At 39.9% G+C, this 15,346-nt stretch overlaps 1 protein-coding gene across 6 annotated transcripts in view; it reads left to right on the top strand.

Moving 5' to 3' along the window:
* The window catches only part of NTRK3 (neurotrophic receptor tyrosine kinase 3), a 419,093-nt gene extending 404,245 nt beyond the window's left edge, over positions 1–14,848 (top strand). For 5 of the 6 annotated variants that reach the window (XM_043922244.1, XM_043922243.1, XM_043922240.1 and 2 more), the window contains 3 exons: positions 5,736–5,777; positions 9,581–9,739; positions 13,758–14,848. In XM_043922244.1, the coding sequence (XP_043778179.1) occupies positions 5,736–5,777; positions 9,581–9,739; positions 13,758–13,943 (387 nt within the window). In that variant the 3' untranslated portion in view covers positions 13,944–14,848. The remainder of the gene's footprint in view (positions 1–5,735; positions 5,778–9,580; positions 9,740–13,757) is intronic. The other variant, XM_043922245.1, reaches the window with a different exon arrangement.
* Positions 14,849–15,346: the final 498 nt, after the last annotated feature.

The raw sequence follows: 15,346 nt of genomic DNA, 5'->3' as shown, positions 1-15,346 counted from the left end.
AGCTTTGCACCCTGGATGCTCAATCTTTAATGCCCCTGTGATCTTCAAACTTTAATGCCCCTAAACAAATTAAAAAAGAAATGTACCTCCCTTTGCACATTTTAATTTACCATCTAAAATCTTCCACATGTTTATAATAAGTATGCCATTTCCACAACATTGTAAATATTGACATTAAAAACACATTACTCCTTTAATGCATCTAATGAACTTTAAATACCAGAGCAATTTGATCCATCATCTATTAAACACATGAACAAGTACTTAAACCCTCAGTTTTACATGGTTCCATTTTCTTCTTGAATTTATAGTTTCATTCCAGTGTCCCCACCAAATATCCTTATGAATTCATTTTTTGTGCATGAAAGCCTTTTATTGGCCATTTTGTCATAATTTAGGTGACAAAAACACATCTGTGTGTGCATGCTCAGTGGTGTCTGACTCTTTGTGACCCCATGGACTGTAGCCCACCAGGCTCCTCTGTCCATGGATTTTCCAGGCAAGAATACTAGATTGGGTTGCCATGTCCTCCTCTAGGGGATCTTCCCCACCCAGGGCTTGAACCTGTATCTGTCTCCTGCCTTGACGGGTGAATACTATACCATTGAGCCACCTGGGAAGGCCACAAAAATGTGTATGAAGACTTTAATTTTTAATAACCAATGGCCTTAAGTTTCTAGACATTAAGAGATTTGGATTGAGTTGTCATCATAATTATTAGTAATATACAGAAATAGGCAGTAAATCAAAATAATAATCAGATAACATATATAACAATTTTTGATGAATATGAAAGATAAGGCACATAATATTTTTGGAAACCCATCTCATATTTTTCAATTAGCCTGTATTCATTAATCAACATTATTTAGTGCTAAAATAAAGAATAAGGTTAAGGTTCAGAATCAGTTCTATTACTGCTTTTTTATTTTTATAAATCTAAGAAATGAGAAACACTATTCACAATAAATCAATGGATGGGAAAGGAAAGCGTTTTATTACTACAACTCATATCTCATTATTTGCCTAAAATCACATTTGGTCTCTTATCACAATTTCTTTTTACTCTTCTCTCAGTTGATAATTTTTTTCGGTTTGTCCCCCTTCAGTGGTTTGAAAAGAATTAGAAACCACCGGGCTTGCAAAAGAATTTATTTCCAGCCACTAGAGACATTCATTTTCAACACCTATACTAATATTTCATAGAGTTTATTCATTTGTGGTCTGTAGGTTTTCTCTCCTGAGGTTTAGAATGAGTGAAACATTTGTCTTCCCCTTTGAGAGTGGCAGTGTGTGTGTGTGTGTGTGTGTGTGTATGCGCGTGTGTGCATGAACAGGTGGGCAGGGAAATTGCTGTACCACGGGGGGTTCTCCGTGTTACAAAAAATCTGTGAGAGTTAAGGATCTGCATAAACCTTCAGAACTATCCTTGCTAGGTTCCAGGATTGCGTGTATTTCCAAAGTTATATGGACCTTATGTAGAAATCATTTCAGTGGTCACTGAATTCTCTCTCTGCCTATTATATTGCGTGAGAATTCTAGGCTATTATCCTATGGGAATTCTAGGCTATTACCCTTTAGAAGGAGTGAGAAACGTCCTGAGCTATATGTAAAAAGTGCGTTTCCCTGTTGGCAATACTGAAAGAATGGCAGCAATGCCAGGCCTATAAAGAGTGGATTGATTAGGTACACTGTGGTGGAGGCATGCACGTGGAGGCCAGTCTAGCTAGAAAAGGAGTGAGAGAACCCTAATGGGGAAAAAGGAAAGCATATAACAGACACAGTATGGGACTTCCGTCTGTGAAGTGAGAAAAATGAATACAATCCCTATTTGCTTGTGTTAAAAGCAATTGAAGAATAAACTAAAAACAAGCATGAAATGGTTGCCTTAGGGGAGGAGGAGAGCAGGATGGAGGGAGTGAGCAGAGAAGAAACTAGACTTAGGTTCATGTACCTTGATTTGGCTTTGACTTTAAAATCATGTAATGGCTTTTGCATTGTTACAAAATATTATGTTGAATGGGAAAGAAAAAGGAAAGCAATTCTTAAAAATCAAAAGCAAAAGGAAACAAATAAACCTGCACATGATGTTGGTGACTTGGCCACTCAGAGAGGAATTATTTCCTGTGACTTTGAAACACAGCAATGTCTTAGATATGTCCCTAGCATGTACATCCTAAAGATGAGAAGAACTGCAAAGCCAGCTTTCAGGAGTCATGTTGTTGGTAATGATCTTGAGCTAAGTTTGAAATATATATATATATATATATCTATATATAAGGGAAAAGAAAATAAGTAATATTATTAATGTAAGAATCAAGATTTTCAGCAAAAAAAAAAACCACCAAATATAAAACCAAAAAAAATTAAGTAAAACTCTGTAATCCTAAATTTGAGTTGGAAAAATCAATATGAACTCATGATATATTTTCCTTTCAAAGGAAAGATTTTTCTAGTGTTTTCCACTATAAGGACCTAGAAATAAATACCGATCAACCCAACAGAGGTGAGCATTCCTGGCTTCCATCATGTGGTCCCTAAATTCCATTGTCCACTGAAAGGACCCAAGGCTCCTTGGAAAAAATAACTGAGTTAGGGCCAGGACAGCAAGTGGACAAAATGAGTCTAGGATTTTTTTTTTTTTCGTGTCAGAAAGCAAGGATGCTATCTAAGACCTCTGGGGTTTGGTGAAATGTGCCAGCTTGAGGAGGCTGCTACTGGCTAAAGACTGAACAGTGAGCATCAAAAAGAGAAATTATAATTGACTGAAACACTTCAAATGTGTAAACACACACACACATGCACAAATAATTAAGTATGCTTCTCAAAAACAAGCTAAAACAAAACAAACCTCTCACTGGTCACCTTCAGAGGATGCTAGAGAAGGAACTCGGGGTTCCCTGGTGGCTCAGACAGTAAAGAATCTACCTGTAATGTAGGAGATGCAGGTTTAATCCCTGGGTCGGGAAGATCCTCTGGAAAGAGAATGGCTACCCACTCCAGTATTCTTGCCTGGAGAACTACATGGACAGAGGAGCCTGGCAGGCTACAGTCCATGGGGTCACAAAGATTCAGACACGACTGAGTGACTAACACACACTCACAGAGAAGGAACTCATTATTCTGAAAACTGGTAGATAAAAGGAGTTTCTATATAAACTGTCACCAGTGTAACCCATAGTTAATGAAGAAAAGTTCTTATTCATGGAAGATTTCCAGCTGATGTATGCAGAGGGAATGCTAGAATTAGAATGTCACCCTTTTGCAGCCACTAATGAAATAATGGATCTCGACGATGATCATCAGTGGTCACTGACATCCTAAGGTGAAAGGGAAATTTGTGATGGAAGGTCAGGCTGACAAGCATCTTGAATCCACAAATAATAGAAATGGTGGAAGAGTTATCTAAGGCAGGATAATAAAAAGATCTCCAAGGACTTATTTTTTTTTCTTGACTCATTCCTTGGAATTTTTGCCTTATTCCTGTATATTTCCTGTTCAAAGGCTCAGCCTTCAGATTCTTAGTGTATCTCATTGACAGCTTGGATCATTAACTAGAATTTCTCAGGCAGTGCCTGGGCAAGTTACCTTATCTTCATCTGTGAAATGGGGATCATAGGGAATTCTACCACATAGTATGAGAGACAGGCTTAAATGCAGAGTGTGTGTAACATCCAGTGGTGTGTTACATCCAGTGTATCACATCCAGTGATATTCTGTGTGTATTAATTAGGATTATTCTTATTAACATTATTATTTTATCCCATTGCTTGCCTGGCTAGGTTTCATCATGGGGATACTTGTCTATATGTATATAAATATACATATATATATATATATTTTTTTTTTTTTAACCTGGGAAGGATTTGACCAATAACTTTCCCAGAGTGGATCTCTCTAATATGAGAGAAGGATACAGGAATGCAGGCAGCTCTGAAGGAAAATCAGTATAGTCTAGGCCGGCCTATGGGAAACAAGGACAATCTAGGAAATCAGGCTTGTACTGGTGCTCACCACACACAGACAGGACACAGTTTCTGCATTTTATGTGTCTACTCTTGTATTTCATGATGCTCGGTGGGTTTCTACATATTGAATATATCATCTCACTTTAGACACAGCTGTTGCTTAACTCCTGTGTTGAAGATGAGGAAATTGAAATTCAAAGAGGTTAAGAGTTTGTCAAAAGTCACATCAGAACCCAGGGTTTTTGACTTCCAATTTACTGCTTTTGTTGTTGTTGTTGTTATATCACAGTCCACTTGAAATATTTTAGTCCATTTCTGGAGGAATGCTGTATAAATTTCACCCACACTGGCGATGCCACCCAGTGAAAATCTTAATAAAATTCTTCTTAACAGTACCTCTGTGACTGATTAATACCTTTCTGATAATCTTCGGTCCAGAGACTTAAACTCCTCAAAATTTATGCCAACGCACTCAGATTTCTCTTTTTGTGCATTTGGAAATTTCAGTTTGAAATGGCTCTTCTGGGTTATGCATAAAATCATCAAATAAGGCAAACAGCCCATGGCATCGATTTGGAAGAATCTGGTATTTACCATTTCTCATCAAAAGAAATGTTCCCATATTCCTAACTTCTTTTCCTTTTCACTCAAGAAACCAGGTACAGTAAACCATTCCACTAACTTTCATCAGAAACCTAATTTTTCTCAAAGAAAATTTTGATATATAACATAAATAAATTAGGTCCACTGGTTTTCCTTTAGTCATATGTTTAGTTTTTTTCCTTTTATTGTTTTAAAATTTTCAAATGTGGTACATGCTCATGAAGAGACAGCATAGAAATACATAACATAGAAAGAATGGAGTTTTCTTTTTGGTCAGTCTTCTCACTTTTCCTTCCTGGAGGAAATCACTGGCTTAATGACTATCTTTCTGGACATTTTTCTATGCATTTACAGACTTACACGTTATTGCCTTTTAATATATTTGCTTATGCATACACATTTTACATAAATGAGAATGCTAATATATATTTAAAATGTTTTACATTTTCATTTAATATATCCTGGACGAATTTACATATCACTGTACATAACTCTATTACATTCCTTTTAAGTGCTACATATACATTTAATGATGAACAAATTGCTGCCCTTAAAAACAATGAAATAAAATATCTTCAACAAAGTATTTTTGCTTACATAAGCAAGTATTTTTCTAATACTCCTAGAAGTGAAATTGCTGAATTAAAAGGCACTTACCATCTTTAGGGCAGACATATTCTGCCAGGCTGCCCTCGGAAAAGGCTGCCCAGTCTTAGCAACCAACAACTCTTCCCTCAGGCTTTTTATACACTGGATAGTACCAATCTCTTCATTTTTCCCACATGATAAAGAATGTGTCTATTGTTTTAACTCACATCTCTTCATGTGTTTGTGGCCATTTGTAGCTCTTCTGTGAATCATCTGTTCTTCATTTCTCCGTTGGATTTCACGTTTTTAACTAATTTAAAGAAAATGCTTTATAATGTATGGATTTTAATTCCTTCTTTCATATATGGCAAATATGCCATTTGTTTCTTAACTGTGTTTATTTTGTATTTTGCCATGCAAAAATATTTAATTTTTACCAGGGGTATCTCTGAATTCTGTCCTTTATGGCTTCTTGAACATGTGTCTTATTTAGGAAGGCCTTCCTCTCCTGAGGTTATACAAATACTTTTCTAAGTTTTCTTCTAATATGATTATTGTTTTGTTTTTTATGTTTAGCTCTTTAATCCATCTGGAAATGATTTTTGTATATGGTGTGAGGTAGGTATCTAACTGTACTTTTTAAATGAATAGTTCATTGTCCCTACACTGATTACTAACCCATCATTTCATATATTAAATTCCAGTATTGATACGTGAGTCTGTTTTTGGACTCCACTTTGTTCCATTGATCAAAGAAATTTGTCTATTCCTATGCCAATAACCCAGTGTGTTCATTCCTGTAGTTTGATATTGTTATTTGATATCCCTTGTTGTTCTATTTCAAGTATATCTTAGTTTTTTTAATCAAATGCGCCTCTCGATGAATTTTGGTACTGTGTTGTCAGTTTCCATTGATTATGCCACTGAGGGTTTTATTTAGATGGTGCTGAATTTTTAGATTAATTTTGGGATGAATGAGAAGTTTATAACTGTCTTCTTATCCAAGGAAAAGACACATCTTTCCATGTCTTCAGATCTTCTTTTATGTTTTTTAATAGTTATATTTACATAGACCTTATAAATTTTCTGCTAAGGTTTATACCAAGGAATTTTAAGCATTTTTTTGGTTGTTGTTCTTATTGCTATTATACAAACAAGTTTAATTTTCATTGAATTTTGAAGTCATTGCTACTGGTGCGTGAGAGTAATTTGATTTTTGTATATTCATTTTATGTCTGGGTAGCTTACTAAATCATACAATGGTTCTAATTGCTTTATAGCTAATTGTCTTGAACTGTCATATCATATGCAAACAATGGTAGTTTTGACTCTTCCTTTTCAGTATTTTTATCTTGTTTGTATTCTCACTTTATTGTATTGACTAGGATCACTTACAGAGTTTTGCATCAAATCTGTAATAGAAGATACCTTCTATGCATTCAGTGTTTTATCAGTAAATATGATATTTAGTGTATTAAATAAAGGAAGTTTACCTTCTATTACTAATGAATTGGAACCATTAGTCAGGAAAGGATGTTGGTAGTTTTTGGCATCTTTTGAAAGAATAGCTTTTCTTCTTTTATTTTTACTTTAGTTTACCTTGTTTTTTCTCTTGGAATTTCTGACTTCTTTTTAGGGTAATATGAGATTGGTTTTTGTAAACACGTTTTAGATAATTGGAAATAATATGCAACTTTTTAAGGAGGCAAAAGATACATACATGACCTGTATCTATCAATTAACACTCATTATTTGTATTTTTTGAATGTATATTTTTGTTATCTTCTTGATCTGTCATTTTGCAAAATAAGTGTTTTAATTTTCCTTTGTAATTGTAGCTTTGTCAGTTTTCTTTTATTTATAACCTATTTTACTTTTTTATACATGTTTATTGCTGTTAATTTGAGTAAAAATATTTGTGATTTTTAATAATAGCAAATTTTATCACCTTCAGATATAATATAGATCACTTTGTCTTCATTTAGTTCTTGACTTCCTGAAATATTTTTCATATGTATATTCAATTTTTGATATAGTCTATATTGACCATATAGCATATATATAATATACTTTATACATGGATTATATTTTTATGTGTATTACATATATTGAATATTATCTATTCAAGTTATATTATCTATTCAATTATATTTTGCCCTTTATTTTTATGTATCAATGTATTAAATTTATGCACATCATATATTGAGTATTTTTTTTACTGTTTGTTGTGTTTTTAAATTCTTTCAAAACTTTCAATATTTTCTGTTATTTCCTTTTAAACACGTTTCTAGATAACATGTATCTTGGGTTTTTTAACATAATTTTTTTCTTTATTTAAAAGATAGTATAGTCTGTTAGTTCTCATTGTCTATAGTGATGTAATTTAAAGTTCTTTTTCTTTTTGTGCTTGCTCTTCACCATTGTCCCTCCTTTTTGTGGTCTTTTTATATTGGTTAGAGATTTTTGGTTCTATTTTCCTGAAACTGCTTTGAAAACCATATGTACTGTTTTTATTCTTTTAGTAGCTACATTAATATTTTAGCAAGCAAACTTAAAGTTAAACTGTTACAACAATTGAAGACTATAAATTCCCTTGCAGAGTCTTTATTGGGCTTTTAATTATTTCCCTATCTACTCTTCTATGCACTTATTTTTAATATTATCTAAAAGTTTCATTCCAGAATATTGTTAACAGTAGCAATGATATTGCTATTAGCATTATTAGTGGTATTGTTTACTTTATATCTCTGTCTTACAGAAATCCTTTATTAGTAATTATATTACATTTAACTAACATCGTACTGACCATTATTTCGATTTAAATTGTGTTTCTGTGACTTATTTGCTTTGCACTGTTTGTTATGTTCCAACTCATTGTATATTTTAGATTCTGTTTTCATTTTCCTGTAGTACATCCTCAATTAATTTTTCTGCTTTATTTTTCTGAAAGGCCATGAGTGGTAATCTCTCTAAGTCTTTACTTATCTGAAAGAAACATCTTCATTTGTCTTTACACTCGATGCAGAACTGTCTTGATTATAAAACCCCAGGTTGAAAACAACTTCTGCAAATCCATATTATTATTTACCTTCTCAAATACTTTGTGGATAATGCAAACATGATCTCTTTTTTTAGTAACAAGATTGCCTGTCTTCAGCAACTCATTCTTTCTTAAGTGTTTATGATTATAATTCCTCCAACTGGCCCATCATAGAAAGGAGAGCTTCAATTCATCGTTCATTATAATAGTTCATTTATAGAGAGCTCTTTTTCGATCAGTGGAAAACAGTTTTCTAACAAGTTTCATGTGTTAGCCAGAAGTTCCAATTTCTGCTGCTCTGTTTATGAATGATGCAGTTAGTTCGTGAGTTCTAAAACATGCTGTGAATTTTCTTCCACTTATGCTAATAATATCTCTAACCTGCTGGGCAGTGAGGATTTCCCTACTGTTTTTTCTCAGGGAAGTAAAGCCTGAATGTCAGTTGCTTCCTCATATCCTGGACTGTCAGATCAGTAGATCCACAGCTGGCGAATGGCCTTGTTATTGTTGTTGTTTGGTCACTAAGTCGTGTCTGACTCTTTTGTGACCTCAGGGACTATAGCCCGCCAGGCTCCTCTGACCATAGGATTTCCCAGGTGAGAATACTGGAGTGGGTGGCCATTTCATTCTCCAGGGGCTCTTCCCAACCCACAGATCAAACCCATGTCTCCTGCATCGCAGGCAGATTCTTTACCTCTGAGCCACTGGGGAAGCCCAATGTCTTCCTTGGGTTACTTTGAAAAACACTCTCCTTACTGGCTTTTGCGATCTTGCTAAGAATGGTTGTGAATTCACTTGTGGTCCACCTGATTTCTTATTAGCATGTGATCTCTCATGCTTTTGAACTTCCCCATCCCCTTCTCTCCAAACCCTAAGTTGCAGTGAGAAATTCAAGATTGTCGGATAAACGCTAGAGCCGTAGTTCTGCAGAGTAGGTGCACATCGACCACGCTGTGCTTTCACCTCCTTGGCCAAGGAGTCTAAGCTAACGTCTGCAAATCCTCTGAGACTTGTTAGCCTCGCTCAGGGATTCTGTGACTTCCCTCTGGACTCCTTCTCAAGGTTAGATCTGACTGTAGTACCAGATTCTGAAACCCTCTCTCCCACTTCAAATCATCTTGTAATCTTTCTTGACCTTCCATGCCAAGGAGCCTACCTTCCCTTAGGTGTGATCTCTAATTGCTACCCTAGCTGCCTCTAGCATCCTAGGGCTTGGAGGTCAGCATCTCCGCTGGCCCTTTGACACAAAAGTTGCATCCCATTTGGCTATCTTAGAATAAGATGCATCAAGAGGGCATCTGCGTATGAAGAGTGCAGGCTGATGAAACTGATTCTGGTCATTGGGTCACTCTGTGTGTGCTTCTGTCTCGGCCCCTTTTAGGTGGGAGGACATACCATGCTCCCCATTCGCTGGATGCCCCCTGAAAGCATCATGTACCGGAAGTTCACTACGGAGAGTGACGTGTGGAGCTTTGGGGTGATTCTCTGGGAGATCTTCACCTACGGAAAGCAGCCATGGTTCCAGCTCTCAAACACAGAAGTACGGAAGGGGGCAGATGCCTGGAGGAGTGATGGGGTGGGGGGAAGGGATAGTTAAGGAGTTTGGAATGGCCATGTTCAAACTGCTGTATTTTAGATGGATAACCAACAAGGACCTACTGTATAGCACAGGGAATTCTGCCCAGTGTTATGGGGCAGCCTGGATGGGAGGGACATTTGGGGGAGAGTGGATATATGTATATGTATGACTGAGTTGCTTTTCTATTTACCTGAAACTGTCACAACATTGTTAATCGGCTATACCCCATTATAAAAGAAAAAGTTTAAAAAAAGGAAAGAAAGGGGCAGGTGGGAACCTTGACTTGCAGGAGGCTGATAAAAGATATCTGAAGCCAGCACCTAGACAAGAGTGTGCAAAACACTGGGTGGGGTTTGAAGCTAGCAGAGCAAATGTCGGCAGAAGCAGGAGGAGAGCAACCTTCTTGATAGGAAAAAAAAAAAAAGCATAGTTGTAGGAAATGTGCTGTGATTGTCAAGAGAGCATGAAATCAGAGGTCGAAATTGAGATGCAAGGCACAGTTCTGTTTGCGCTGCTACACTTAAAAATCACAAATGTTTCATTAAGACAGAAAGTGAAAACAAAAAAACAGCTATGAGGTTTTTCAACTGTGCCGTCTTGTGGAAGCACCTACTACTTAGTACACTAGATCATCTGTGTCCCTGGAGGCTTTAGGCAGGCCAGGCCCAGAGATGTGCTGGAAGGTGAATGGGGAAGGCAAATTTCACGTACCTGATAGAGTTGTGTGTGGACTTCCAGGAGTAAGATGAATCATAATAGTAAGTGTAGTAATTTACACATTATGCATTTTTATACTTTTGATGTACAGTATTAATAAAAAGTGCTAGCCATCAAATTGAATAACAGCTCACATTTAAAGCCAGGCATTTTCCAAAGCACATCAGCCTGTATTAACTCAGTATTTTTCACACAAACACTTGTTGAAATTCAAGACAAAGGAAGGGGGGCTGCTTGGGGTTCTGGAGTGGATTGGCCTGGTCTCAGAGGGGAAAGCTTCCGCCTGGAGAAGGCCCGGGCTGTGGTCCAGAGCAAGATGCTTCTCAGTGACTTGTGTCGCCCCAGGGAACTCAGTCCAGTTTGTAAGCAGTAAAGGGCTGGGTCTTACAACCCAGCAGACCTATAAAAGATTGTAGTCTATGGTCTGTTTTCTGGGAAAACATGAACACGAGGACCTTTTAATATTAAAATCCTATCTGAATATTCCAGAAAGTGTCTTTCTTTTTGGAAGCTATGTTCATGTTGGCTTTCTTGTACCCTGACCATTTAATTAAGTAAATATCAAAGGCTGAAAAGAAGGCATTTTTTAAAATTTATAATATGTTATCATTTGGAAATGGAATGGCTCCTGATGACATTTCCCAAAGCAGGAAAATACATTTTAAGAACCTTTTCTAAAAAAATGAAAGTGTGCATATGTAAACTCATTTGTTAGGGTGCTTCGTGGGCTCCCCTGGTGGATTAAACAGTAAAAAACCTGCCTGAAATTTAGGAGACCTGGGTTCGATCCCTGGGTCGGGAAAATCCCCTGGAAAAAGGCATGGCAACTCACTCTAGTATTCTTGCCTGGAGAATTCCATGGACAGAGGAGCCTGGTGGGCTACAGTCTATGGGACTGCAAAGAGCTGGATATGGCTGAGGTGCTAACACATACACACACAAAACTATTGTTTTCCTGGGTAGGTGGTGGTAGTAAACAGACACGCACACACACACACACACGTGAATGCATATACACATATCCATGTGTGCACACACTGGCACATTTGCATGCACTGAGGCACACAACGCATCCTGATCACAGCCCCTATGAAATTTGGCGGCTCTGGTGGAGAGGGGACTCTGGGCTGAGGGCTCTATTGGTCTCAACAGACAATCTGTCCTGGATACCTGACCTGCCTCAGCATTGCAAACGAGGTCATTTCTGACACTCCTTAGTTAGGCATTGGCCTTGGAGATGGGCTTCCTACCTCCCCCCGCCCCCAGTTACCTTGTCCACTCCATCCACCCCAGCAATCAAGTCCTAGAAGTCACCAATCACGAATTTCTCTATTAAATTGACAATCTGGAGAGCCCTACATTGTAGGAGACATCCCAGTGCTTTTAATATTAGCACTAGCAGCCACTCCTTCAGTTTCCACTAGACCTCTTTTCATGGAGGTGAAGGTAATGGAGGATGGAGACAAGGCTCAAATAAAAGCAGGGAACGTGAGCAGCGGGAGACCTATCAGACTCTCCAAGAACAGAGCCTAGTGGGCCTTTGCAGACTGGGAGGACCAGGACCAGGAAAATGCCGACACAGGGATTGTTTGACAAGCTGCCCCAGAGTAACCTGAGGCCACACTGCAGGCGAGGTGCTATTGGGGGCAGCCTAGGGAGATAAAAGCTACACACACAGGGACCTCCATGTTGGCCCAGTGGTTCAGAGTCCATCTACCAATGCAGGGGGCTTGGGTCCTATCCGTGGTCAGGGAACTAGGTCCCACATGCCACGTGGTGCAGTCTAAAAGTAAAAATAAATAAATAAGTAAAAAGGACTACAGGTAGACTGATGGGGACAAAAAGGGGAAATGTGAAGCTGGCCAAAAAGTTTATTCAGATTTTTCCATTGCAACCTAAGGAAAAACCCAAACAAACTTTCTGGCCAACCCAATAATACTTTTCACGTTCTCTACTAGAAATGCATGCATGCTGTCGCTTCAGTTGTGTCCGACTCTTTGCAATGCCAGGCTCCTCTGTCCATGGGATTCTCCAGGCAAGAATACTGGAGTGGGTTGCCATGCCCTCCTCCAGGCGATCTTCCCAACCCAGGGATCAAACCCAAGTCTCTAGCATCTCCTGGATTGGCACGCAGGTTCTTTACTACTGAACCACCAGGAAAGCACTTGCCTAGAGACAATTCTGTGTGTTTTTATCATCACAATTTTTCTTCAAATGAGGAAACTGTAGTTTGGAGTCGGTAAGCTGCCCAAGGTTACATAGTGAGAGTTAGGAAGAAGTTCAAATAACCTGAGAACTGGAAGATGGAACCTTGAAAATTCACAGTGGCAGCAAAGAAGTCACTCTGGGGAATTGGACTCCAACCGCAAATTACAGGCACGGTCCTGAGTTGCCAGCAGGGGATGGTCCAGCTATACATTATCTGCTTTCTTCCTGCTCCTCCCTGTGGCCTCCCCTTTGGTACACTGAGTCAGACAATCCCTTTTCCTCCTCATTTGCTCCTTAAAGGAGCTGGTCAAGGGATGGTGCCTGTCTTACAGGTAAGGATGCTGAGGTCCTGTGAGGCCAGTTGGCTTTCTCTGGATGCCCAACTCGGCAGTGGTGAGTCAGGCAGCTGGTCCCAGTGTTAAGGACTTTTAAAGAAACAGAGAAAGTAGAATTGATGTATATGTTGTCATATCATGTGTAAAATAGATAGCTAGTGGGACATTGCTATATAACACAGGGAGCCCAGCCTGGTGCTCTGTGATGACCTAGAGGGGCAGGATGGGGGTGTTAGGACAGAGACTCAGGAGGGAGAGTGTATATATACACACACACACACCCTGGGTTCAGTCCCTAAGTTGGGAAGATCCCCTGGAGAATGGAATGTCAACCCACTCCAGTATTCTTGCCTGGCAAATTCCTTGGACAGGGGAACTTGGTGGGCTGTAGTCCGTGCGTGTCTGTGTGTGTGTGTGTGTGTGTATGTATATATGACTGATTCACATTGTTGCGTGGCAGAAACAAACACAATATTGTAAAGCAATTATCCTCCAATTTAAAAGAGCAGAGACGGAGTGCAAAGGGTAGCAGGGGCGTGGACCAGCCAGTGCTGGGTCCTAGCACTTGGAACTCATGCCCAGGACAGATGAGCATCTCTGATCTCCAGCCCAGGGTACACTGAAGTGCATCACTGAAGTCACAGCCTTCCGCTGAGCTTGAGCCGCTGGGCCACAGCTGAGTGTTGGCGATGACTTCCTTGTTCTCTCCTCTTTTCCAGGTCATCGAATGCATCACCCAAGGCCGTGTTTTGGAGCGGCCCCGAGTCTGCCCCAAAGAGGTGTATGATGTCATGCTGGGGTGCTGGCAGAGGGAACCGCAGCAGCGGCTGAACATCAAGGAGATCTACAAGATCCTCCATGCTTTGGGGAAAGCCACCCCCATCTACCTGGACATCCTCGGCTAGCAGTGGCCGGTGGTCACAAATCCATATTCTGTTGCCTCTTCTCTCCTGGCCTCACCCCATCCCTCTTTTCCACCTCACAGACTCTTTTCTTCCATCCCTGACTGAAGCAAACATCTTCATATAAACTCAAGTGCCTGCTACACATACAACACTGAAGAAGAAAGAGAAAAACCCTGTAAGGCAGTTTGGCATATATATATATATATATATTTATATATCTAACTATCTATCTATCTATATCTACAGAGAGATACCCTCTTCTCTAATGCACAGAGAAGCTGCTGATACAGAAACCGCAAGACTGTAATGACAACTCAGAAAATCTTATATATTATGAACGCAATTGGAAATTTGCGTAGGTGATGGGTGTGGCCTGTGTTTCTTCAGCTCCGTCTTGTGGGAGCAGAAGATCTTAAAGATGCAGAGAGACAATCTTTGTGTTGGGATGGGAGGAGCTGGGGAGGGTGCCAATCACTTCTGCATAGGTGTGATCACCTGCACAGGAGTGTGAGCCTCACGCTCTGCACCAGCGCGTGGGCAGACCGCGTCAACAGGGTCAGCAAGAACACCAGACCAGGGGCCGCTGGGACACCTCACACCTCCCCTGACCATCATCTCCACTGCCTTCCTCCTCTCCGCCACTTCCAGACGATTTTCTAACTTGTCCTTTCTAGAAAGTACAGTCCTCATGCTTTGGGGGGTCAACAATGGCGCCTACAGGTGAACACTGAACAAACAACAGCAAAACGCGAAACCATGGCGACCGTGGACTACATCCATCTGGGTGTAAACCGCGCCTTCCTTTCTAAATCTGAAAGAGATGTGTCATCTATCCTCTGAACTTCAAAAACTGGACTTTCTGGATTTAAAGAGCCACAGAATTAAAAGCCGAAATCTGAACCCTGTCATGGCACTGCCTTCTGTCTTTCCATCAGGCAAAGACTTCTTGGCCTTGCCTCCCACATTCAGGCTCCTAGGGAGATAAGGGGGGTTTTGGACATCCCCCGTGTTGTCTGTAAATGTGGATATAGCAGGGTTCCAACAGCAGGAGACTTCATGCCTTGCAGGTGTTTGACGTGTGCCCCTCGCTCCTCTGTGTCTTCTCCTGTCTCCTCTAGATTCCAGCTCCCACTTCTCAGGAGCTCTGTTAAGCCCCGGGTAAACCCCGCTGCTGGGAAAGGGGGTCAGGTCCAGCCAGAGGCCCAGGCAGTGCTTGTTTCAGAGAGTCAGGCGATGGTGTGGGCAGGAGCCAGCAGGGGAGAATCTATTTGGCACCTGCACCTGGCCCCTTGGCATTCCCCTCACGTTTACAGCCCCTGGAAGGATTGATGCATCTGCCTTTGAGCTACTGTGAAAATGCAGGGGCTGAGGAATCGCTTTTGTGGGCTGGGGGCGGGGGAGGG

Source organism: Cervus elaphus, chromosome 13 (genome assembly GCF_910594005.1).
Source record: "Cervus elaphus chromosome 13, mCerEla1.1, whole genome shotgun sequence".
Classification (NCBI taxonomy): Eukaryota; Metazoa; Chordata; class Mammalia; order Artiodactyla; family Cervidae; genus Cervus; species Cervus elaphus.
Note: the sequence above shows the minus strand (reverse complement) of the source record. Positions and strands in the feature narration are given on the sequence as shown.